The sequence below is a fragment of the Herpailurus yagouaroundi genome, unplaced genomic scaffold (assembly GCF_014898765.1).
Source record: "Herpailurus yagouaroundi ecotype Mexico unplaced genomic scaffold, PumYag 28, whole genome shotgun sequence".
In the NCBI taxonomy this organism is placed as follows: Eukaryota; Metazoa; Chordata; class Mammalia; order Carnivora; family Felidae; genus Herpailurus; species Herpailurus yagouaroundi.
This window is the reverse complement of record NW_024412376.1, coordinates 162,212,853-162,238,367: the sequence shown is the minus strand read 5'-3', so window position 1 is coordinate 162,238,367 and position 25,515 is coordinate 162,212,853. Positions and strand designations below refer to the sequence as shown.

Here is a 25,515-nt window from a genome sequence, read left to right as displayed (position 1 = left end):
TGGTTAGAACCTCTCAGAAAGCAAAGAGCCTGTGCAGCAAGGCTCATGGGAATGTCTGTCTGTCTGACTCACCACTTCCCATTATTTTTGGCATCGGAAGAACAACTCCGTACATGAGGAGGTCACTGCAATGGATGTTAGAGTATGATCAAAAGGCTTGGGAATGGACATGCTGTGTTTGATTTAATATCAAGTGGAAAAAATAGGAGATAAGAGATAAGACAGTCTGTACATTGTGTTTTATGTATTCTGTGACTATAACGGTGTAGGTAATAGGCCAGAGATGGACAGAGATGTATGAAAATTAACGTGATCATGGTAGGGAACCTAAAGCGTGTGAGATTATGGGTGTCTTACTGGTTTTTTTTCAAACATTTACTTGGTGTTGTTCTGCTGACTTTTCCAATGTGGGAACATGTAGGAGAGTTCCTGGCCTGTTGCCTGATGGTTGTGCGGTTTTCCCATCTCATTGCTGTCATTTATTTGGGAAGGGCTTTCCTGATTGTCACTTCCCACTGACCCCTGATTAGGTGGTCCTGTGTCCTGTTCCTGTATCCCTGTGTCCCCCCTCCTCCGGGTCCTGAGGGGACACTTGGCCATTAATGCTTCTTTGATTTTCAATCTTCTGTGGTAGGCATGAGCAAATGCGGGTAAGGGCAGTATATTCTCCTGCTCACTGATGTGTCCTCGATGCCTTCCTAGTGCCCAGACCAGGCTAGGTACCTCCTCTCCAGAAGCTAAATACTCAGGTCTACAAATGAAAGACGACACTCCACAGCTAAGATATCTTTTTGCACTTTATTTGGCTTTTATGTTCTTATGTTCTCAGGCACTTTTCTGCACCCACATATCACTTTCTCTCCATATCGACACCCACCGTCCAAATCTTTCAGCCAAACCAAAGCTGGGTAGTATGGTGCATTGCGTTGGAAGCCAACCAAAGGAGAAGCCCAGTGATAGAAGAGTATTCGGTAGGAAAGGAAACTCAGAACTCAGGTTTTGGCGAAGGCTGGCCTTGCCAGGAATGGTCAGGAAAGCCTGAGGGATTGTGGCTGAAAGGGTCTCAGGGGCATTGCCATGTCCAGAGCCCTTCCTCTCTGGCCCACTCCTACTGTGACATACTAAATTCAAGCACACACGTGCTAATTCACGTGCACTTTCATTTATATATGGGCATTCTGAACTTGTTTCAGTCTGCACGCAAGTACAGGGAATCGCCCAATCCACAGGGCCGGCATTTTCACAGCAGGCTGCAAACTGATCCAACCCAAACAGCCCTAGCACATAGGGCTGGAAGAGTCCTCAAGCGTATCTGCTCCGAAGCACTCCTCCCACAAGTGACACTTAGATTTCCGCAACAGCAGTCAAGACAAGCAATCACCCGACCTTCTCTTGAGCACTTGGCGTAATGCTGAACTCACCGTCTGTGATTAATTTAATGTGTCAACTTGCCTGGGTCTTGGGGGGCTTCAGATATTTGGTTAAACGTCATTTTGGACATGCCCGCGAGGGTACCTCCAGACAAGATTAGCATTTGAATTGGTGGTCTGTGTAAAGCAGACTGCTCTCCCCGATGTGGGTGGGCCTCGGCCAATCTGTCCAGGGCCTGAACAGAACACAGAGGGGCAGAGGAAAGGAGAATTTGCCCTCACACTTACACTGGTCTTCTGCCCTGTCTTTCCACCAAGCCTTGGTTTCACCTCAGAATCATTCTTGATATTGTTTTTTCAGTTGAGCAGAACTCAATCCGCAGTCACTGTCCCAGCTACTGGAAAGTTACTTCTCCCACGTTTTGAACCTCTTTATGTCCTCTGAGACACGTCTGATGCTCTGAGTCGAAGACAGTCTCATGGATGGAAGCCTTGAGCCCTGTGGGACACAGCCTGGATGATGGTGGCTTCGCATCAGCTTCTTGAGCCAGAGACCCACAAGGCCAAGCCAAAGACTGGTAACAGGCGCTTGTTAGGACGTAAGAGAGTCTTTCCACTGAAGTCTGAAAACCTTCATCTAGGACCAAAGCCAAGGGTCCCTTGGGGTTTCAGGATCCGGGCTGAGGGCAGCTCAAGGCTGCTTATGGCACATCTGGCACCAGGACCTTGGTCTGTGCTGTTCGGCCCACTGCCATCTCTGGTCAGACTATATGGTTTTCCGGTGAGAAAGCCTTCAGATGCTATTTCCCCAATTTCATGTCGAAACCATGGGCTAAGTCATGAAGAGGACAGGCCATTGATCCATAAGAAAAATGAGGGGTCCACCTTCCAGAGAGTTTGGAGATAAGCTATGAATGAAACCCAAATGGTTGTGACGTTAGATTAGCAAAAGTTTATTTTTAAATACTTAATAATATTAACCGTGTAGGGAAACCTCTGGTTTCCTGAAATGGTGAGACTATCCGTTTAGATAATCCCATTTTTGACATAATTGTCCAGCGTGGAGGCGGAGTCTTGCTCAGGCCTTCTGGCCACCTTATTGTCGCTCACAGATGAGTCCGTGTTCTCCTCCGGAGGGTAGGCCTTGTTCCTTTTGGCAAATGCCTGGCTGATTTCTGCATGGGTTCTGTTTTTTGTCTCAGGCAGGACAAAATAGAAATAGATAGCACCTGTGAGGCAGATCGCAGCAAAAACCAGGAAACAGTAGGTGTCCAGACTTTTCTGTGGGAAGGGGAGACAAGGAACATCAAGGAGACAATCACAAATCTGGCTGTGAAACCATCTCTCAACAGATTTTTAAAAAATTTTTTTAAGTGTTTATTTCTGAGAGAGAGACAGAGCACAAGCTGTGGAGGGGCAGAGAGAGAGGGAGACTCAGAACCCGAAGCAGGCTCCAGGCGCTGAGCTGTCAGCACAGAGCCCGACACAGGGCTCGAATCCACGAACCATGAGATCATGACCTGAGTTGAAGTGGGACGCTCAACCGACTGAGCCAGCCAGGTGCCTCTCTCAACGGATTTTTATGGCTCCCCATCCCTATATCAATATTCCTGGATGGCATACCAGGCCTGTGACATAGGCTCTATAGGCGAATGGTGCCTTAAGAAGCATCTGCAGGAGACATTCTCATGTGAGCCATGAACACATCAGCTTCAAACCCCGGGACCCATGAAGAAATGCCAGTCTTCTGTTTTCTTTTTTGAAAACTAGGCATATAGAAACTAGTCATCATGAAAGCAACATGTCATACTTGCTGAAAGTTATTTTAAGTTCATATTTGCACACCTTGAATGAGGGTGCCTGAGGCTGGAGCCTACCACCTGAAGCCTGAAAGTCACCCGTGACAGCTCTGTCCCCTCAGCTGTCATGCGGGACCCATGCACTGAGTCCCAGCTGGATTTCTTCCTCAAACAGGTCCCCGGTGTCGCCTCCCCTGGCGTCCCCACTCCTGAAGTCCAGCCTGGGGGGCACCTGGGGCCATATGGGACCACCAGACTCTGCTCTTGTGGGAAGGCAGCCACAGATGAAGATACATAAATGGACGTGCGTGGCTGTGCTCCAGTAGAATTTCCTTACAGAACAATAAACCCTGTGGTGGGCAGGACTTCGTCAAACCCGGCCACGCCCAAGGGACCATTGCCTCTCGCTTTCTTCACCCACGTCCCCCATCCATGTGGCCTCTTCCCCATCTCTTCCCTGCAATGCAGCCCAGGGAGTCTTGCAAAAATGTATCTTGGTCCTGCCAGCACCCTGCTTAAAACCTTGCAGCTGCCTCCCATCGCTCGTGGGACCCACTTCCTTGGCTCGCCCTGGGGTCACGAGATCTCCTCTCTGTGCCTCTTCCGCGTGGGCTTTGACACTCCCGTCTCCCACCCTTCTTCCGCTGACTCGGGGTCCCTGCACTTGCTAATCCCTCTTCCCTACACTGTCCACCTCCTCAGCTCCTGTCTCTCTCCTTCTCCAAGCACGTGCCCTGTCCCAGGCCAGGACCCTGTATTATCATCTCTCTTGGTTGTGTCCTCCTTCCCTGGACGTTGATGGTAACCGCATGGTTAGTAGTGTGGCTGCTTGATGAATGACTGCTGCTGGGCTGTCTGCTCCATGAGGCAGCAGCTCCGTGAGCAAAAATGTCTGGTTTTGCTCATCGCTGTGGCCCAGTGCTCAGGCCAGTGCGTGGGCAATGGTAGGTGCTCAGCGGATAATTTATGGAGTGAACAAATCAATCGATCTGTCACTCAGATTTCAATCAGAGAAATCAATCTGTCTCATAAGTTTCCCTGTTGCTGTGGACTTATGTGGCCCCCAAATTCGTATGTTGAATCCCTAACCCTCAATGTGACTATATTTGGAGATGGGACTTTTGGGAGGTAATTAAGGTGACATGAGGTCATAAGGGTGGGGTCCTAATCCCACAGGATGAGTGGCCTTAGAAGAAGGGGGAGAAAGAGAGCTCTCTTTCCCTCCGTGAGCACACAGAGGAAAAACCATGGGAGGCCACAGGGAGAAGGCAGCCGTCCGTGAGGCAGGAAGGGATCCCTCACCAGAAACTGAGACAGACAGAGGTCCCGAGGTGCCCACCTGGAAAAGCAGATCTTTGGTGACATTGCCCTGGGCCCTAATCCTACAATTCCCATCTCTTTCGAAATGAAAGCTCTTTAAATACCTGCCTGCCCCTTTGTAGTTCTCTTTTCTGAGGCACTTCTACAGAACAGGCACGCTGCAAGAGGACCTCGGGCCCCTCCGAAAACCCATTTGGCTAGCCCACCTTGCCGGGGCTGTGTGCCATCAGGAGGCTGGAAGCCAGAAGCTGGAAACAGGCTCCAGGGCCCAATTTACAATGGGGTTGCTCCTGCAAGGACCAGACCGGACCAGCCAGACCAGTCGGAGCCAAGTGGGCCCGGGCCCGGGCCTTCCTTGCCCTTCCCCTCATCGTGATGCTCAAAATCACGCCTGGGGTGGAGATTTAGCACGAAAATAAGGTGTGTTGTGTCAGCTGCACCTGTGCGTCCTGGCTCCTACGTGCTTGTACGTGCTCAGAAGGCACCCCTCTCCCGCCTCGGCCCCTCAACACCTTCCCCGGCCGTTGTCTGGGACGCAGCCTGGTGTCCCTCCTCCTAAGGCTGCCTCCCTCAGCCCGGGTGTGAACTTGCAATACTCACACCATCCTTGCCCCTTTCTACCCACGAGAGTCAAAGAGCCTGAGGTCGGTAACAAGACCGGATCAGCTGGCACCTGGGCCTTGTGCTTGCAGGCTCCAGAATGGTGACAAAATGGGTTTCTGTCGTCTAAGTGCCCGGGTCTGTGGTGTTTTGCGATGGCGGCCCGAGCTGACCAAAATACCACTGGCCCTGACATCCTATCGTTTTACGACTGGGAATAATTAGAAAACCTAGGTCTCTGCTTTGAAATGAAGCCCGTTTAATTGAAGCTTGTACAAATTCAAATATTTTCATTGCTCCTGGGAATGGTAAGTCAAGAAGAAAGGATTTTTATTTATTGAAACAATTTTTGTGTTTGAGAGAGAGGACACGCACAAGTGGGGGAGGGGCAGAGGGAAAGAGAGAGAGAGAAGCTCAAGCAGGCTCCGTGCTGAGCAACAGGGCTCGATCCGTGGCCCTGGGATCATGACCTGAGCTGAAATCAAGAGTCGGACGCTCAACTGACTGAGCCACCCAGGTGCTCCAAGAAGAAAGGATATTTTAAATGACCAGTCGGTCTTTGCAACAGCCGTGTCAGCAGGACCACTGGCTCCTGCTGGGGACATGAGCTGGCCCCTGCCTGCAGCCGAGGGACGCTGCTGATATTAATACTGGCATCAGAACTGAGCCTCGTTTGTTGAGGATTCTGGGGCGAGACCTTGAGCCGAGACCTTTGCACTCAGGGAATGAAGCGTCTTGCCCAAGGCCTCCCATTTGGTTGGCCTGAGGCTTCGAGTCTGCAGCCTTAACCTCCTTGCAAACTGGCTCCTGGTGGCCAGGCACACCCCGTCCCTCCAGGACCAGCTTCCTAAGCCACAGCTGGCCGATGCGCGTGGTAAGCTGTCTGAGCCTCTCGTGTCTGAAAATGCCTTTTCCCCTCTCTCATACGGGAAGGTACAGACTTCTGATTTCAAAGTAGTTTCCTCTCAAGCATTTGAAGACAGTGTTCCTTGCCCAATGGCAGTGGAATCTTGCTCAGGAGGAGGAGGATGTCCCCTGATTGTCATTTCTTTTCAGGTTATCTGAGTTTTCCCTATGGAACTTGGAGGGTTTTCTTTTTAACCCCAGTACTTTTTTTAACGTTTATTTATTTATTTTGAGAGAGACAGAGAGCATGAGTGGGGCAGGGGCAGAGAGAGGACAGAGGATCCCAAGCAGGCTCCCTGCTGTCAGCACAGAACCCCAGGTGGGGCTCGATCTCACGAACCGTGAGATCAGGACCTGAGCTGAAATCCAGAGTTAGATGCTTAACCCGACTGAGCCCCCCAGGCTTAATAAGAGTACGTTGACTGAGTGGATAAAGGAATGAAATCTGAGCACTTTCACGGACAAGCATGAAGGGACAAAGGTGGTCCAGGTTAGATTGTCACGACGGGACCAAAATAGAATCCTTCTGCCCAGTGACAACCGCGACCCGTGGGATGCTGGCTCACAGGTGATTCATACCAAGCTCCCGGGCGAGTCAGTGCTGGGCTGCCACTTAAGAACCGATGGGGAGTCAAGTGCCTTCCACCTGTACCTCCAGCTCTGCGGAGAGCTTAACAAGTCAAGGCTGCTCCACGGTTGGAGCGTTAGGATGTCTCTAGGGGAGGCCGGAAGGCAGCAGGGATCTTAGTGATATCTTACGCCTCTGCCTTGCGTGGTAGCTCCCAAGCCGCTGTCATATGTACCCTTCGGGTCTTGTTGGAGTTGCTGCCTGACGGCATTTCAGCTCCACGTGCCCAGCCGGAAGCCGCATTTAAGGACCCTGTGGACGCCCCCGGCTTGCCCTTCCCTCCCTGGCAAGCCCGCTCTTCCCCACTGGTTCTCAGACACACGCTGCTATATTCCCTGGGCCAAGATGGACACCAGACTCACCTCTGACTGCTTCCCCGCTCTCTGCCTGTCTCTGCTACTAAGTCCTGATGACTTTACCCTGAAACATCCTTTTTCTTTTTTGTAAAAATACACACTTTTTTTTTTTTTTTATCCAGAGAGTATTTACATAAAGTAACTTGCACAGATCTGAAGTGTAGAGTTCAACAAGGCTGGATAAAAGCACTCTCCTTTGTAGCTAACACCTACGTCAAGACGCAGAACATTTCCGCCACTCCAGAAAGTTCTTTGTGCCATTTTCTAGTCAGTGCCTCCTGTCTCCCAGCCACCTCCCTGCCGTCCCCAACACATAGAGTCAACCACCGTTCTGGTGTCTGTCACTGTACCCTCCATTTTTCCTGCCCCTGTCCCGGGCCACCAGGCAGCCAACGAGTTCTTTTAAAGTCACAAAATGAGGGGCGCCTGGGTGGCTCAGTCAGTTGAGCATCTGACTTCGGCTCAGGTTCACGATCTCACAGTTGGTGGGTTTGAGCCCCATGTCGGGCTCTGTGCTGACAGTCCAGAGCCTGGAGCCTGCTTTGGATTCTGTGTCTCCCTCTTTCTCTGCCCCTCCCCTGCTCACACTCTGTCTCTCTCTCAAAAATTAATAAACATTAAAAAAAAATTTAAAGTCACAAAATGGTTCTGTCTTAAAACCATGCAATGGCTTCCTAGAGTCCTTTGGAAAAACCCCAAATCTCTATCACACCCTCAGTACCTGGGCAGATCCGGCCTCCACCCCCCTCCCCGCCCTTACAACTACCTGTGATGCCCTACATCCCTCAGCTGCCTGCTCTGGGCCTGCGCAGGGCCTCTGCCAGCCTCTTCCTGCTCCCCACCACCCTTGCCCCCACTGACTCCCTCAACCTCAGCTTGAAAGGTCCCTGCACTGGTCAGCCCAGTTAGGCCCCACTTTACCCCCTTCCATGAAGCCCAAACCTACACCTGATCCCACAAGGATCATGTCTATTCTCTCTGAAATGTTAGGGCAGGATTGTGCCCCAATGTCGGTGCCAGTGGAGAAGGAGCAAGTGAAAGGTTGTCTCCTCCTCCCTCTAGACCCAAGGATATCAGCTGGAGCCTCCAGAGAGGCGAGGGGGCAGTTTTATTTGCTTTCAGATCCCACGATCCTGGGTCCGCATCAGCTTCCTCCTCACGCTGAATAGGCATTTGGGATATGACCCGATAATTTTCAAGTTGAAAAGAACCATTTTCCCGCTTCCAGATTTTACTGAACTCAAATGAAATTTTATAACGCCTGTGGAGTCAAGCAGGTGTACAATTGCAGGCAATCTTCTCCAAACCAGAAAATACTGGTGCCGACGGCAGAGGCTGCTTGGTCTGCAGGCTTTTATAACCAACGGCCCAAGGGACACACCGATGCTGACCGTAGCAGAGGCCCAAGGAAAAGGCAGCCTTTGGCTAAGGACATGGAAACAGAGAGTGATACTAATGCCCCCACGGGTCAAGGCAGCCCATGCCATCTGCGCATATCTAGAACACTCTGCAGGAAGGGGCGGGGTGGGTGGCAGAGAAGGGGGAAGAGGGAAGAAGGCAACAAGCCATCCTGGACAGCTCAGCGAGTTCGGGGCAGTGTAAGCTTCCAGCGCTCACCATGAATTGCTCTGTCTTTCTTTTCTCCTCTTCCCAAGTGATCCTAGGGCCACACGGCAGGAAGCAACCTTTATGGTACTAATAATGACCACGATGGCAACTGGTCCTGACTGTCCACGGGCAGACACTGTGCTCAAGACCTGACTTCACCTCTGATTGATTCGGGAGCCCTGCTGCAAAACTGGGGCAATTCTTTCGTTGCACGGACATAAAAATGACGGCAATCAAAGTTGGACAGATTTGACCGGCATGGGCTTCACCTAACTGCTGACGGGCATGGTCAGGATTCAAGTCACGGTCGGGATTCAAGGTCAGGCCGTCTGACCTCAAAGTCCGTACGGTCTTTCCAGTATATAATTTTCATTTATATCCAGTATATAATTTTATATCCAGTATATAATTTTCATTTATATCTAAGGTAGTGCCAGGCAAATCGGGGCATTAGGAACAACAGACAGCTACGGCAGCCACCATTCACCAGGCTGCTCTGTACTGGAGATGGTCCTGACCATCAGGCTGGGAGTCCCCAGACACAGAGCCTGACTCTGGGGTGTCAGTGCAAGTGACCCAGGGGGCAAGTGTCTCGGGCTGCTCAGAACCAAGTGGTTCTCCGGGAGGTGAGACTTACGGGGACAGTCCTGTTGTGGGTTGGATTGTGTCCCCCAAAAGGTATGGTGAAGTCCTCACCCCGGGGCCTGTGAATGTGGTGCTGTTTGGAAACTGTCTTTGCAGAGGTAATCAAGTTAAGGTGAGGTCATACGAGACCACGGTGGGCCTCCAATCCGATCACTGGTGTCCTTACAGAAACAGGCCTGGAGACACACACGAAGGAGGAAGGCCCCGTGCCCAGGGAGGCAGAGACTGGGGTAATTAGTGCAGCTACAAGCCGAGGAGCACTGAAAACCTCCAGCAGCTCGGAGAAGGCATGGGACGCGCCCTTCCCTCACAGCTTTCAGGAGGAAGCAGCCCTCCTCGCCTCCTGACTGTGTGCTTCTAGCTCCTGGCACCGCGCGAGAATAAATTTCTATTGTCACAAACTGCTAAGTCTGTGGTACTTGGTGATGACCGCTCTGGAACCCGAGATAGGAGGGGACGTGTCCAGCTGGAACTCAGTGCTTCCTGGGGCCTCTGGGAGACACGGAGCACACAGCAGAGTTGCCCCCACACAGACAAGGAAGGGGAAGCTGAGTATTCACCCACACCCTCGCTGGCTGTGGGCCGCCCCGACCGTCTGCCTGCTCCTCCCACAGGCTGAGAGCGAGCCCCACATGGGGGGGGGGTGGGGGCGGGATGACGACAGGATTCTCAGAGTTGTTTGCAGAGGAGAAGGTCAGGGTGAGTGGGTGTGGGCGGGGCCCCAGCAACAGCTGTCCCACAACCATAGTTCACGAGTCCTCATCCCAGCCAAAGGAGGTGACATCACCTCTGGCCAGGTACTGTGGGCACTTCCCTTGTGTGAGCTCACTCAGCCCTCCTGTGACCCACGGGGTCCATTCATAGACGGGGAGGTCAGGGCAGGCCAGTGATCCCAGCCCCGGCGGCCCCCAGTGCCTGCTCTGAACCTCTACAGGCTCTGTGCTCCGTTGGTGAATGAGAGTGAGGGATTTCCCATTTTAGAGATGGGGAAACTGAGGCTTGGAGCAGTCAAGGACCTAGCCCAGGGCCCCCCTGCTTAATGCATGTGGCAGTGAAGTTTTGGGCCACGTCGCTGTCTGAGGCCGTGCTGGCTCTGATGTTTGCTTTCTGGGGTAGCTCCTTGCAGGTCCCTGCTCGGCAGCTGGGATATATTTACCACTGACATGTGTTGGGAAACATGAAAAACTCAAGATGTCTTGAAAAACCGCACTTGGGGGCTGGTATGGGCTGCACTGTGTCTACCGCCAGGATTCACAGAAGTCCTAACCCCCCGCACCTCAGAATGTGGCTGTTTGTGGAGGTAGGGTCTTTAAAGAGGGGATCAAGCTATAGTGAAGTTGGATGGTGGGCCCTGACCCAATGTGCCGGGTGTCCTTAGAAGAGGAGACTGGAACACAGACACACACACAGAGGGACGGTCACGTGAAGACACGAAGACAAGATGGCCGTCCACACACCAAGGAGAGAGGCCTCAGATGCCATCAGCATTGCCAAGACCTTATCTTGGACTTCCAGCTTCCAGAACTGTCTGTTGTTTAAGCCCCCGACCCTGTCTGGTTGTGGCAGCCAGGCAGACTAAGACAGATACTCCTGTGGCTGCGATGGTTTCCGGAAGGGTGGTGGGACAGAACTGGTCGTTTGTGGAGTCCGCAGCGGAGAAGGACCCACATGGGAGGGTCAGGGTGGTGGGGGGTGCGAACCTGAACGTGTAAGTCCTGCATTTGTCTAGTGTAGTCATCATGGCCAACAGCAGCCCCAGGGCCCGGCCTCTGCCCTGGCAAGCTCCTGTCCTTGCCTTCCCTGTCCCGGGTCAGGGGGCCCACCTTTCACAGAATCTAAACGTGGTCACCTGGCCAGGGTCTCCATCAGGGTGACCACAAAGGCCGTTCACCTTGAGTCAATGCTCACACCTTGCACGTTTCCTGAATGGTACCCCAAACCTAGAGACCCTGGAGACATCCTGGCTGGCAGGAGCTCTGCTTCCAGAGCATAAAGAGCATTAAAAATACCCACGGGCATAAGGAAATGCTCATAATATCATGGCATTTGAGAAAAGCAAAAGAACAAAAAATTGGTTCCAATTTTTATAAATATGAAAAATTACATATATTTGGAAGAAAGGAAGGAAACAGTGTCATTAACCCATTAACATGCCTGGTTTCACCGCTTTACAGTTTCTACAGTGAGCCTGAATCATTTATAATTAGGATCCCCTCATAACTTTACAGGAAACAAGGAAGGAGGAGGAGGAGGAGGGAAGGAAGGGGGAAGGGGGAGGAGGAGGAATAAACAGAAGGAAAAGAAGGAGAGGAAGAGGAAAAGGAAGATGAACAACTCTGTCAGTGACTGTCCCCGACAGAGAACTAGCCCTTGTGTTCTGCCCTCTTAGACGGACTCACTCAGTGGCCCTCAAACACTGGCTGAGTGAATGAACCCTACAAGGGCTGTGTTAGGAATCCTGAGAAAATGTACGTAAACCATCTGGTCTGGTGCTTGGCACAGAAAAAGCAGCAAGATGCCCAGTGAAATGTTGATACTATGGGAATAATTCATTAATTTGATGTGTTGCTACAGTGCCCCAAGGGGCAAGGCGAGGGGCTGATACGTCCTCAGCCTCTCTGCTGCCCTCCCTTGCCTGGTGGTGAGTTACAATTACTGTGTGTCAGCTTAATTACTAGTGATCCCCTCCTTTTCCTTCTGTCACCCCTTCCAGCTCCACTCCGCCCCCAGGAACAGGCTGAGTTCACACACTACTCTCCTGACCCACCCTTGCTGCTGGCCTGTGCAATGCTCCTCTCTTGTTTGTATTTGTTTCTTCCCTTCTTAGCCTCAGGCTGCTCTCATTCTTCTGCCCTGCTGTGCCCTTCTCCTACCTCTGGACAAACTCCTGTGTGAGTGTTTGATAAATGTCCTTGAGCTGACCTGTCCTGCTCTACCCCCATCCTCTATCTTTCCATCAGTCTGTATGTCTATTGTCTATCGAGCTATCGATCTATCCCTCTTTTAAATTTTTTTTTCAAGTTATTCATTTTTGAGAGTGAGAGAGAGACAGAGTGTGAGCAGGGGGGAGGCAGAGAGAAAGGGAGACATGGAACCCGAAGCAGGCTCCAGATTCTGAGCTGCCAGCACAGAGCCCAACGTGGGGCTCCAAGTCACGGACCGCAAGATCATGACCTGAGCTGAAATCGGATGCTTAACCGACTGAGCCAACCAGGTGCCCCTCTATCAATCTATCTCTAATCTCTCTTTATCTTTGTGCAATTCGTAGTGTTGTTATATGTGTGTTTATGTAAATTTATGTAACTTACATAAATGGTATCTGGCTACAGCCTTCATTCTGCACTTGAGCTCTCTCAGCACCGGGTTTAGGTCTGTACACGGACAGTGCCCAGGTTACTTGCACCTCCTCATCACCATGGACAGCGCTACAGTTACTGTTCTTGGGCATCTACCCTATGGACCTTTGCAAAAATTTCCCTGGGATACATAATTAGGGGTGGAAATTGGGGTTAACAACTGGTTCCACTGGTGCACGAGCGTGTGCCCATTCCCGTGATGTCTTTGCCAACACTTGGTAATTCTCCAGATTCGTAATTTTGATAATTGGACAAATACCCACATTTCTCCTTCTGTGAGTTGTCCTTTCTCATTCTCTACTTACCTCCCCAGTGGGACTCCTGCCTTCACTGTTGACCTGCAGGACTTCCTTAGTATTCCAGCCATCAATCCCCTGCCCGAGCTGTTCCTCACAGGGCTGACGTCCTTCCTTTTGTTATCACCAAATCCGTCCCCTTTCTCTGCATTGTTTGTGCTTTTAGGGGTCTTGTCCTTCCCTGTCTGGGTCTCACAGATACCTTCCTACTTTGTCTTCTGTTTCATTTTTCGTTTTACTTTCCACATTTGGCTCTTGAATCCATCTGGAGTCATTTGTCACATCTTCTCTATTTATTCCCTGCCTTCTCTCTCTTCTTTTTTTAATTTTTTTTTAAGTTTGAAAGTTCTTGCTTAACCAAAGGGCTCAACAGGTAAAATAAAAATATTTAGAAATTACTGATCTACAAAATACCCTCTCTACGAATAGGAAGGAAAGGAGGACTTGATATATTTTTAAGATTCTGCTGTGCTGAGTTTCTGACTGTGAGGTTTGCATCACAGCCACGGACATCCTTCCCAGGGCCAGACTGATGATTGACCAGGACTTCCACTAATTGGGACGACCAAGAATGGGAAAGAGCTGCACTGAACTGTAAGGGTCAGGCTTTGGGAGGAAAGAAGTTCTGGCTGTAACATGGCCCTTCTCCTCTGAATAAAGTCTTCATGGTCCCCTCCTGAGGAGGCCAACAGCCTTGTTTAAAGTATACAGATCTTGCAACAATGTGGGTGGAACTGGAGGGTATTATGCCAAGTGAAATCAGTCAGAGAAAGATAGATATCATATGTTCTCACTCATATGTGGAAGTTGAGAAACTTAACAGAAGACCATGGGGGAAGGGCAAGAAAAAAGATACAGAGTTACAAACAAAGAGGAAGGCAAACCATAAGAGACTTTTAAATACAGAGAAAAAACTGAGGGTTGATGGGGGTGGGGAGCTGGGGGGGGGTGGCGGGGAAAATGGGAGATGGGCATTGAGGAGGGCACTAGTTGGGATGAGCACTGGGGGTTTTGTGTAAGGGACGAGTCACGGGAATCTACTCCCGGAGCCAAGAACACACCGTATACACTGTATGTTAGCTACCTTGACGATAAATTATATTACAAATTTTTTTTTAAACTATTGGAGTAAAAGAAAATAAAAATAGATCGTAGAGATCTTTCTGGGACCAGTTCAGAGGCATCTGGGCTATGAGCACAACTCGGAAGGCTGTGCTGCTAGTCGGCTGACACTGGCTGTCACTGCAGGGGATGAAAAACGAGGGTGTGTGAGCTACCCTGTCACCTGCTTAGCTGGCTGCCCAGTCAGGTGCTGCCTTGTGCGTGATCCCCTTCCCCCTGGGGGAAGTGGAGCCACTCTCTTCCTGACTGATCCCTCCCCTGCCCATCGTCCTGGCCCAAGTGTGAGCACGGCTTCTCCTGCAGACGACAGGAAATCCCAGCCACCAGGCCTCCCTGCCTACAATATGCCCCCTCCAGTCCAGCCCCCACACAGCCAGAAGGGTCTTCTCGAAACACAAATCCAACTGCTCATCCCACTGCTACCTTAGTATCCTTCACTGTTTCCTCAGCACCCACATCAGGGGTTCTCACGCAGGGCTACGCATTAGGATCGCATAGGAAAATACTGATAATGCCGCCCCCTCCCCCACCGACTCAGAATCTCAATGATCCTACGCATCGTCATTTATCTTAAACTCCCCCCCAGGTGAACCTCGTGTGATTCCAGGGCTGCGCACCTGTCATCTAGATGATCAAGTGCAAATTCCCTAACAGAGTGTTCAAGTCCAGTAGGATCAAGTATATGATCGAGTCCATATAGGAGCGTCCAGTCTGTCTCCTGTTCCTGGGCACTTCCAGGCTCTTTTGTAATCTGCCAGGAGCCCTGCCACCCCAGAACTGGCACCCCATGCTGCCTCCTGGGCGTCTCAGGATGATCCTGTGCTCAGTCGGGGGGGGGGGGGGAGCAGGAGGCAAGGACTCAGCACCACGCCTGGCTGGCTTCTGGGTAGCCCCCGATAAGTGACCAGGTTCTGCTTCCCAAACCCACCCCCACTTCCTGTGGTCAGCCGCACAATGGCCCCCAAAGATATCCAGGCCCCGATAACCTGGGAACGTTGTCTTACGTGGCCAAAGGGAATTTGCAGATATGATTAAGATTCTGAGATGGGCAGATGATCCTGGATCATCTAGGTGGACCCCACCTGCAATCGCAGTGTCCTTTTAAGAGGGACGCAGAGGCAGGTATGACATGGAAGGTGAAGGCCAAGGGACCGCTGTAGCAAGATGCTCCCCTGCTGGCTTTGCAGGTGGATGAAGGGCCCGGGAGCCAAGGGATGCAGCTGAGAAAGGCAAGGCGGCATCTCAGGGGCCTCCGGATAGAGCATGGCCCTGCCCACAGCTTCACATTAGCCCAGGGAAACTGATCTAGACTTCTGGCCTCCAGAACTGCAGAGAAGACACTTCTCTTGTTTTAAGCCTCCTCACCCCCACTTGTGGTATTTGTTACAGCGGCCCTAAGAGACACATACACACCTCATCCCTCAATTCTGGGGTTCCATCTTGCTGCCTGCAGCCCCCTCGGGCCCCCTCGAGGCCCACCTCCTCAAACTCATTGGCCAGCCTGCCCCTGTCATCTCTGTCACGGCCTGTTCCTGCTGTGACCGATCAAGCCTAATGCCTTCTAAGAATCCCAGGATGTAATCTCACAGTGGCCCAGTGAGCAGGTCCTGTGATTCCCCTCAATATGCACATGAGGAACAGAGGCCTGGAGAAACCCAGGAATCCGCCGCAGGCCACACAGCTTATGGGGAGCAGAGTGGGGACTTCAGCCCAGGCCCTCTGACTATAAAAATCCTGAACCCTCAGCCGCAGTCTCCGTGTTTATCGAGTGCTACAAACAGAACTCCTAAAACGATCACTGTCCTCCCGGGCAGCAACAAAGGACGTATAACGTAACTGGCTCGGCCTCAGTCAGCACTGGAGAGGCACAGCCCTTGGCTGGGACTCTCGCTGGCGGGGAGCCCAGGACCACGCAGCGATGAGACAGGTCTGCCCTGCAGGCTGCACAGAACCCGGACGCGGGGAGAGCTGGATGCAGGATTTCTCTGGTCAGCAAGGGGAACGGCTGTGCTCACCCCAATCACTGGCTTCTCCCCAAGTCACTCTACACAAAATAATGCGCTTAAGGAATTTTATATGAACAGGGCCGTATTTAGAGCCCCTGGAAGCGTCATGTTCAAGGCTGGCTTAGCACTTCTCGCCCTCTGGATGGGAGAGGCCGGGCAAGGTTTGTGACTCTCCCGGGGACGCTATACAGTGAAGTGGCTAAGGATGCACAGCCCGGGAGCTGCTTCAATCCCACTTCTGCTGTTGGTGAGCTGGGCCACCCTGGCTAAGTGACTTAACCTTTCTGTGTACTGGTTTCTCATCTGTGAAATGGGGCCATAATGGCACTCGCCTCACAGAGCGCTTGTGGGATTGAGTGGATTACGACGTGCAAGTGCCTGGAATAGAACCGGGTGCATGGTCATCGCTCAATCAATGTTGGCTATGTTGTCAGTCTTGGTGGTTTCCCACTGGATTAGTTTCCGGTGCCAGATGCAACAAATTACCAAAAGTTTGGTGGCTTAAAAGAACAGAAATGTGTTCTCTCATAGTTCTGGAGGCCAGAAGCCCCAAATCAGTATCACTGGGCTGAAATCATTTCCTCTGGAGGCTCTCGGGGAGAATCTGCTCCCCATCTCCCTCGGCTCCGGGAGCCGCTGGCGCTCCTTGCTTGTGGTCTCATCACTCCAATCTGCCTCTGTGGTCACGTTTCATACACTTCTTCTGTGTCGAATGTCCTTCTCAAAGGCACCCCTGAGATGCCGCTGGGCCCACCCCAGGATCATCTCCCTGTCTCAAGATCCTTAACTCTGTCACTTCTAGGGAGACAGCTTTTCCATACAGGATAACATTACAGGTTCCAGGGAGTAGGATCTGGTATCTTTGGGGGCTGTTACCCACCACACCTGTGTTTATAGCCCTAGCTCCCTTCTGATTCGCACCAGGGCCGGGCTGGAAACTGCCTGCCGAGACCAGGAGACTTTGGCTCGTGTCCCGAACCTGCCTGTTAACAGCTGAATGACCGAGGACAAACCACAGAGGTGGCCCAGCGCCAGCCTCTCCCCACGGGAGACGGCACTCCGTAAGCTATACACGTGGGAGGGGTGAAGGGACAATCCCATGAGTATCCCCTCCCCCGCTTCTGCTTCCAGGGAACCCAGCCCACGGCAGTGTGGTATCTCGTGTTAGTCACACAGCAAACCTGTGGACTATCACAAATCTGAGACCTGACGAGGGAGGGGATCTAGGGGATGCGCTGTTACGGGGGCTTGACACAGGGTCACGGTTTTAGGGTTCTTTGTGGCTTGACTACAAGGTGCCTCCACTTTTGTCACCCCCACCACGCGAGCCAGGTCTGTGGCAGGTGAGTGGGAGTTCCCACGGCCGATGCCAGGGTGAGGGGGACGCTCATTACTGATGGGTGGCCACCCCCAGCAAAGGCAACCCTGCTGCCCAAGGAAGAGGGGAGTCTATCCATCAAGGCTGGAGGCAGCAGTGTGGCAAGGCTATGTCCACAGTTCTTATGCCAGACATACAGCTCAGCGTTTAACCTGGAGTCAAGTCCTCATTTATATCTGGACCCCAAAGTTTGAACTTGGTATCTAGGGTCTCTCGTGAGTGGGGCCAAACCTTCCTGCCCAGCCCTTCTCCAATAACACCCCTTCTACATCCCCCGATACCCCCCGCTTCAGCTCCTTAGGACCACTTGGTACCTCAGAACACAGGACTTGTTTCCACGGCTCTGAGCCTTGGCTCCTGCCGTGGACTCTGCCTGGAAGGCCCTTCTCCTCTGCCACCACGGATCTAACTGCCACTTACGCTCCAAAGCTGAGCTCGTGCCCCTCCTGTGAGACGTCTCCCCGGGCAGACTCCTGCCGTGGGAATGACCGCCCCCCTCGTGAGAGCCGCTGCAAGTTTGTGCACTCTGTGGGCACGGGCTCCGCTCTGCCTGGTGGGACCACCCCCGGGTCCACATCTGCCTCCTCTCCCACAGCCGACAGCCACCCCAGCTTAGAGCCCCCAGCGGCCGTGCAGGTCTTATCGGTGTGTCCCCACACCCCACCAGTGCTTGGCATTGTTGTAGGTACTCGGCAAGGGTTCGAGGAATGAGTGAGTGAGTGCATGAATGAGTGAATGAACATGTGCATTTTGAAATCTAAATGGTTTTTGGTGGGGTGACCCAGAGGGGCTAGACAGGGTTAGGTTTGAACGTTGGCCCTACTCTTTTGTAACAGTGTGATCATACACACCCAGTGTATCTTGTGCCCTCGGGTGACACATGTCACCTCCCACTCAGCCATCGTTTGGTCATGGCCAGGCCTTGTGCCATGCGTCTCGATACAACACAGCTTAGTGTCTGGCCTGCAGCCACTGGTCGCCTTGTTCTGGAAAGACACAGACGTCCACACACTCAGGGACCCGCCATCTTGGCCAGTACAAGGGGATGATGGGGTCACTCTCCTCCAGGGACCCTGAGAGCCCTGTTTCCAGACGGCTCCAAGTGAAGGTCTGGCGACTGCCTGGCAGAGATGTGGTAATGGCCCTGGCGTGTTCACTGAGGGCTCCCTTCCTTTCCCGTCACCCCTCAATTCCTCCTTCACGCAGTCCCTGGTAGCTCACATAGCCCGTCAGCTTTTCACGACCCTGCCGCACTGACCCAGCGGGCTGCTGCAGAGATGGCTCTCCTCCTTGGCTCCCCCAGACCACCTACTCATGTCCCTTGTGTGGCTGTGGACATTGCCAGGCAAGGTCAAGGTCAGGTGGTCTCTGATGTGGGAGCCACACATCTCTCCAGCTCTAGCCCCAAAATGCCAAAGGCAATGACAAGATCTGAGCCCAACACCTCTCAGGGAACGGGTCAGAGACCTGCCTGCTGGGTCCTCCCCAGCCACTCGTCTTTCTGTGAAGCGCCCCCCGCCCCAACTCCTTTTGGCCTTGCCCCAAACCCTGAAACCTCAGCCCGTAAGGAATGGTGCCCACAACTCTCCTGTGACTCCTGTGCCCTTGACACGTCTGAGAGGAGACTGCTGCTCTGGATATTCAAAGACAGACATGCAGACTTGTGTCATTTCTGCGGGGGGGGGGGGCCCTCAGCTCTGTGGGCGGGTGGCATCCTTCTTGGCCCTGAGTCCTTACCTGGGCCCTGGCCTTATTCCCCTGCTCTGGGCTGGGCTCTGAGTGGCCCTCGGGCTGACTTGCTCTGCAAAATGTGGCGCACGAGATCATACCGGTGGTGTGAACAGATGCATTTTTAATCACGGTGACAGCACGCTCGGGGAGGGGATCCTCTAACCACTGAGAGTCCTGGCTTACTTTGCCCTCAGATGCTCTAGTCCATCACACAGGGTGACCCAGGATGAGCTGTGGCCCCAGAAACCTCTCAGGCTCCCGGGCGCCCAGCTGGAAGCGAGCCAGTTAGAATGAACGTGATCCCCTAAATTAGTGGTCAAGGCTATCGAAAACTGGGTTACGGTGAATGGAGTTTGACACACACCAAAGCCCTGTGGGTAGAGGAAGGGCACGTGGGGCTGACATCCACGGGTGGGACCATGTTCTTCCTTCCATTGGTACGGGACCTTCAAGTGTCCTGAGCCTGCTGAGTCTGACTTTCCTCCTCCAAGGGTGGGCAATGGCCATCATTATGGAAGGACAGATTTCTGGCTCTTCCCCTCTGGACACGAGGCACTTTGCATTTCCCCTGGGGCGAACCGTGTGACTGAGGCTTTCACTCAAGGGCATTTGCGTGGTGGCAGCCCGCGTCACTGCCGGGCGAGGCCTTAGTGGACAGGTGTGAGACCCGTCACCTGCAGGGGCTGTTGCTGCAGAAGGCAGAAGCCTGAATCGGGAAGTTCTGGGGCAGGATCTCCCGTCCCCCCCCCCCCCCGCTCCCCCAACGAACACCTAGCATGAACAAGACACGGTCCTGGGTGCTTTAAAGCCCCTGAGACTTGGGCACCGTTTCTTCCTGCAGCAAACCCAAACCATCCTGGCCGACATGTGGGGGCAGTGAGACCTAGCGTGCCATGGCATGACTGCGCGCGTGACCTGCTCTGTCGTGGTCGCTGTCCTCTCCTGCACCCCTTCCCTGACAAAAGTCACCCAGCTGAGTAGGCCGAACCAGCAGGTGCTTCGGGAACCCGGCACAAGCCTGGCCCGTACACACCGAGTTCCTGGCAGCGTCTCGAGGGACAGGCAGCACTATGTCTCTGCTGGGAGAAGCTGTGGACGGGCTATGATTCGCCAGACGAGTGACATGAAATAAAGGTCAGATGGATCCGATCAGTTGGAGACCCCTCTGAGGTGCGTGTCTGCGTGTGCACGTGTGCACGTGTGCGTGTGCATATTTAAACGTAAATTAACTCCTTGGGCCCAGCTCAAACGCACTTGTAGGAAGGAACCCCCTGCCGTATAACCAAGGGCTCCTTCGTCCCCTTGTCTCACAGGCGAGGACGAGGGACTGGGCTCAAGTCCTGCTCTGTCATTTCCCAGGGGAGGACCTTGGGGAGTGGCCGCATCTCCCCGAGCTCTGGTCCACTGGTCCGCACGAGGGAGACATGAAGGCACGACCTCCCGGCACTGACAGGGGTTGACTGGGGCCTGGCACCCAGCTAGTGCTCAGCAAACACCGGTGTTCCAGAAGCGCCTCTGTGCTGTTCGCTCATGAACCGTGGTGGGAAAATGAGGGGTCGTGTTTGGGGTTGGGGGGCTTTCACCGTCCCCCAACCCCAAACTGCTCGCAAGACAGTGGCCTACTTCCCAGGCACAGAAAGCTTAGGGGTGGGCCAGGTGAAGCCTCTAGAGTTCTCCACTTCCATCGCAGGGGTGGTAGGGGGTCCGTGTCGACAGAGAAGTGGTTTGAAGTTAATTTTCCCCACAATAATGGATATTTTACTGATCCCTGGCTCTGCTGGCTTTGACCCAAACAGGAAAAAGCCATTTCAGGTTCGAAGTCATTGAAAAGACAACTTGTTATGTTCTGGCCGCTCCGAGGACGGGAGGAAATGGGCGTGGGGCCCAGGGTGTCCCCCACGTCATGCACGCTTCAGAGGCAGGGTGCCTGTACCTCAGATGCAGTTGGCGATGCTTTAAAAGTCACACGGCGGGTCAGCCTCTCACCCAGACTAGTGAATTGCAGGCAGAGCATGCCCACAAGTAAGAGGCCCCGGGACAGAGGGACCAGGTTGGGTGGTGACTGCGCAGGACCTCGGGCTGACTGCGTCTGTTCCCTGAGCCTCAGCCTCTCGGCAGTGAAGTGGATAAGACAGGAAACCCCAGCTCAGGGCTGTAGGAGTGGGCACAGAAGAAGCCGTGTGCAGCGGACCTGTAACCACGGATGCAGGTGTAACCATCATGTGGTCCTGTGGCCAGGCCTGTTGACCTGGGACTCAGTCGAGCTTACATACAGCAGGGCCTCTGGGATGTGCTGGGCTTGGTGCTAGTCAATTAATAAGCAAAGTATTAACCCCAGGGGAGGGGGTGAGGGTTGAAATGGTCCCTGAGAATGGATGGTGGGTCTTCCTCAGGGACATCTGATGGATTCTCACCTTCACTGATGGTATCACTTCTGCCATGGGCAGCAGGGAGCCCTGGAGGCATTAGAGCAGAGGAGCTGGACCCTCTTTGGCACGCAGCTGGGCCCCTGGTTCTGGGCAGAACACCTGCAAAGTCCTCGTCTTTTGTGCTCCTGCCCCCAGAGAACTCTCTGATCTCATTTCTTTTTTTTTTTTTTTCTGATCTCATTTCTTGCCTCTGCCATTATCGTTACTCACTCTGTTCCAGCTACACTGGCCTCTTTGCTGTTCCTTACACAGGCCAAGCATGGCCCTGCCTCAGGACCCTTGCACTTGCTGTTTCTCTGCCTAGACCTCTCCATTCCTGGGCTGCTTCACTTCACTCAGGTCTCTGCCCAGGTGTCACCTCCCTTGAGGTGTCGCCTCTAAAATACGAGGTGTCACCGTCACGTGTAAAATAGCACATCTGTTTCTGCTGCTTCCCTTTCTGGCTCCAGGACCAACAAGCACAGGTTTTTGTGCCCACTCTATCCCCATCGCCTGAAACAGTGCCTGGTACAGAGTAGGGACTCAGTAAATATGTGCTGAATAAACGAGCGAGTTGACCTACACAGAAAGAACTTGTATCCATTTCCTGAGTTAGCATTTCCCTGTCCATCACGGTCACCCTTGGGACGGTGACCCCGTCAGCTTGGTTACGATGCCAATGAGGATGTCCGACGCATGGCACGTTGCAGCGTGCACTGTCACTGTTACCCGGACCTCGTCTAGCACCGTGACCAGCACATGCACAAAGGCAGGTCTGGGATTCTACCCTAGGCTTCCCTGCAGACCCTCAGCGACAGGAAGCCCACTCCCTCTGAGGCAGCCTTTGGCATCCTGGGCACCTCCTGGAAGGTGCAGGAAGGAGAAAGCGAATTAAGGGTTTGAGCCAAGGTGCATTTCTGCCGTCCTTAGGCCAAGAGCGTGAGTTTCCCAGTTGTGACAGACCCGGCCTCCGCTCTGTGGATCAGCCCTCAGGGTGCCGAGTCAGGGGGCATCCCATGGCAAGAGACCCCTCGGCTGTCATACCTGGATGAACGGGAAGAGGAGCCCCACGGCGAAGTTGGAGAGCCAGTTGACGGTGCCCACGATGATGAAAGCAGCCGGCCGCTGGGGCTGCTGGAAGAACTCGCCGGTCAGGATGAACGGGATGCCCCCTGTGGTGGCAGAGCAAGGGCGCACAATTAATCACCGCGACAAGGTGACAAGGTCGTGCTGCCGGCCTCCCTCTCCATATGGCAGGGCGGCACCCTTTCCGTGAGAGCCGGCCCTGCCTGGACGAGGGACAGCTTTGGGAATGCGTGCCGCAGTCAGCCCCTAACTCCTCAAAGTGTACGAACCGCCTCTCTGACCTGGCGCATCCCAGTGAGAGGCGACTGATCCTGCTGGCTCTCCCAACGCCTTCTGAATCAAGCTGTAACCCGCCACAAGATGACTACAATAGATGCCAACTTGATTTCCAAGGCAAGTGACATTCACTGGCATATTGTGTCAGGCAGGTCCTGGCTCCCATATTCCCTGGGAGAGAAACCTGAAGCCCAGAGAGCTTACTTGACTTACTCAAGGTCACCCAGCTCCAGTGTAGCAGGGCCAGAACTGAGGCTTGGGACTCGACCTCCACAGGTCGGCACTGCCCCCGCTGATCCTTGCCTGACGGGGCGGAAACCCTCACTCAACCGGCGAGCCATTCGTCTTCCTGATCTCCCCTGTGACTGGATGGGTGGTGGGTCCCAGTCCCAGAGTCGCCCCGGCAGTGGGACGTCACTCAGCAGAAACATCACTGGCACTGACGGAGGACAGTTGTTTATCTTGAGGACTATAATGTGCAGTTGCACGATGTTTGTCACCCCTCACCTCCTGGATGCCCGGAGCTCCCCACAGGGGCTTGCGCCCATTTCCAAATGTCCTCGGGGTGCCACACGTAGCTGAGAATCCCCAAGGTCTGCACCGTACTCCCCCTGAACTCAGCGAGATCCAGGACTGGGCCCTGTGCCCAGACCCAGGACCTGGGGCTCAGCATGGCCACTGGGGTCCTGTTTGCACCACCCCCCAAATGCAGTCCCCACTGTGCCAATCAGATCTACATGCCGGCGTCGTACAGACAAGGGTAGTGGAAGGGGAATGCCAGACTCTAGGAAGACACTTAAGGGTTCCATGGTTGTTGACCGTGCTGGGGCTGGTCCTACAGTGGTGGACGACAGGAGCAATGTCCTGCCCCCTTGGGATTCATTCCCTCTTCTGGAAGGGGGGAGAGATGACTTGTCTATGAAAAAGAAGTGAACGAATGAGTAAGTAATTACAACATGCACTAAGCATGGAGGGAACACACTCAGCACTGGAGGGAGCCGGTGTTCGTAGCGGTCAAGGAGGGCTCTCTGGGAGGTGATGGGTCAGATGTGACTTGAAGGAGGAGACACAGCTTGCTAAGATTTGGGGAAGACTGCCAGGCAGAGGGACGGGAGGGTGAAAGGGATTGGGTCAAGGTCTAGAGCAGAGGCCACTCTGCTGAGCGAGGGGAAAGAGGAATGGTATTAAGCGGGAAAGGGAAGCAGGACCAATTAAGCAGCCTCTTGTAGATCAAGGAGAGGGTCTGCTACTGAAGAAAAACAATGCGGGGTTTTGAGTAGGGGCTGATGTGATCCGCCTGCATTTTGTAGAGACCACAGCTGTTTAGAGAGGGGACCAGAGGGTGGAGTGGTGGCTGCAGGAGGCTGCTGGCCAGGGCAGGAGGAGGCCATGGTTGCCTAGAGGGCTTGCATGGTGCCAGTGGGGATGGAGGGAAGGGGCAGAATTCAGAGACTCCACCCCATGGAGGCAAAGCTTTCACTGTGAGCGTTACAAACAACATATACTGATCAAGTTCAACCAAGAAACCCAAGGCCACAGGGGTCACAGGACGACTCAAGCCTGTCCCTTCAGAGTGTTCACTGTTAGAACCCCTCTATTCTGCCAGCAAGCCTTGGCCTCCAGCACATCAAAATGACTCAGAATGGACCAGCCCCTCATCCCCCATTAGACTATGAGCCCTCCAGGGCAGACAGTGTCCCCATCTGCCTGGCATCTTGGGCAGAGAGTAGATATGTGATCGATATTCACGTACTTGTATTAGACACTCAAAATTTGATTTTGAAAAGATCTGATATATTGTTTACTACAAAGAAAGGAGACTTTCCATATCTTAAAGGTATCTATCAAAATGTGCAAGAACAACCGTGACGCATTGAAATGTGCGAAAACCAGCCTTTAGGTCTTAGCAAGCACGATATTGCCTTGTCGAGAGTCTGTCGCACACCTGGTTGTTCCCGCAGCTACCACCACTGGGAGCCGTGCGGCACACCCTCGGGGGTCAGTTCACAGCTACTGTGAAGCCTGGACAGGGCTGAAGGCTGGTGTGCCACCTGCCCTGACTTCCCTAGGTGTGGTCTGGAAGCACCTGTCGGTAGCTCCGTTAACATTCCTCATACTGGTACATCAGCTTACGGTGGAGCAGAGAATGTTGACACACCTGCCTCCCCGCATGTCTCTGTGTCTCTTCAGGGCTGGGCCACGATTTGTTTGTTGGTGGTGGCCCTCGCTCCTGGCACAGCACTTAGGATACAGATACTAGGGACTCAGTAAACGTCTGCAGGACCCACAAGGAATGAGCAAGACACTGTGAGGTTCACAGCACATCTACATTGGGTCTCCTCTCTCCTCCCTTCAGGCCACCTCTGAGGGCAAATACAAGAAACAATAAGTATTCTGTACAGCCTGTTTTGCTGATTGGTTTTCATTTCCATGATCCCCCTTGAACCTAACAACCAGGTGGTAAAGCACAGCGGGCTAGGGCTTGGCCTCTGGTGTCAGTAAGAACAGGTTTAAATGCAGCTCTACCGAATCTCTTTAGAATGAAGGCTTCTCACCTGCACAGAGATGACAGTAGGAACTTACCACGGAGGTATTTGTGAGGATTAAATGACTAGTAAGCACTT

At 53.2% G+C, this 25,515-nt stretch overlaps 1 protein-coding gene and 1 long non-coding RNA gene across 5 annotated transcripts in view; one reads left to right on the top strand and one right to left on the bottom strand.

Annotated features, from left to right (window-relative positions):
* Positions 1 to 779: 779 nt before the first annotated feature.
* The window catches only part of SLC2A9 (solute carrier family 2 member 9), a 258,417-nt gene continuing 233,681 nt past the window's right edge, over positions 780 to 25,515 (bottom strand). For all 4 annotated transcript variants that reach the window (XM_040487873.1, XM_040487869.1, XM_040487879.1 and 1 more), the window contains 2 exons: positions 22,574 to 22,701; positions 780 to 2,651 (listed from right to left, as the gene is read on the bottom strand). In XM_040487873.1, the coding sequence (XP_040343807.1) occupies positions 2,397 to 2,651; positions 22,574 to 22,701 (383 nt within the window). In that variant the 3' untranslated portion in view covers positions 780 to 2,396. The remainder of the gene's footprint in view (positions 2,652 to 22,573; positions 22,702 to 25,515) is intronic.
* On the top strand, positions 7,849 to 9,637 carry LOC121038437 (uncharacterized). Its single transcript, XR_005794348.1, has 2 exons — positions 7,849 to 8,906; positions 9,401 to 9,637. It is a non-coding gene; the product is annotated as an uncharacterized LOC121038437 (long non-coding RNA).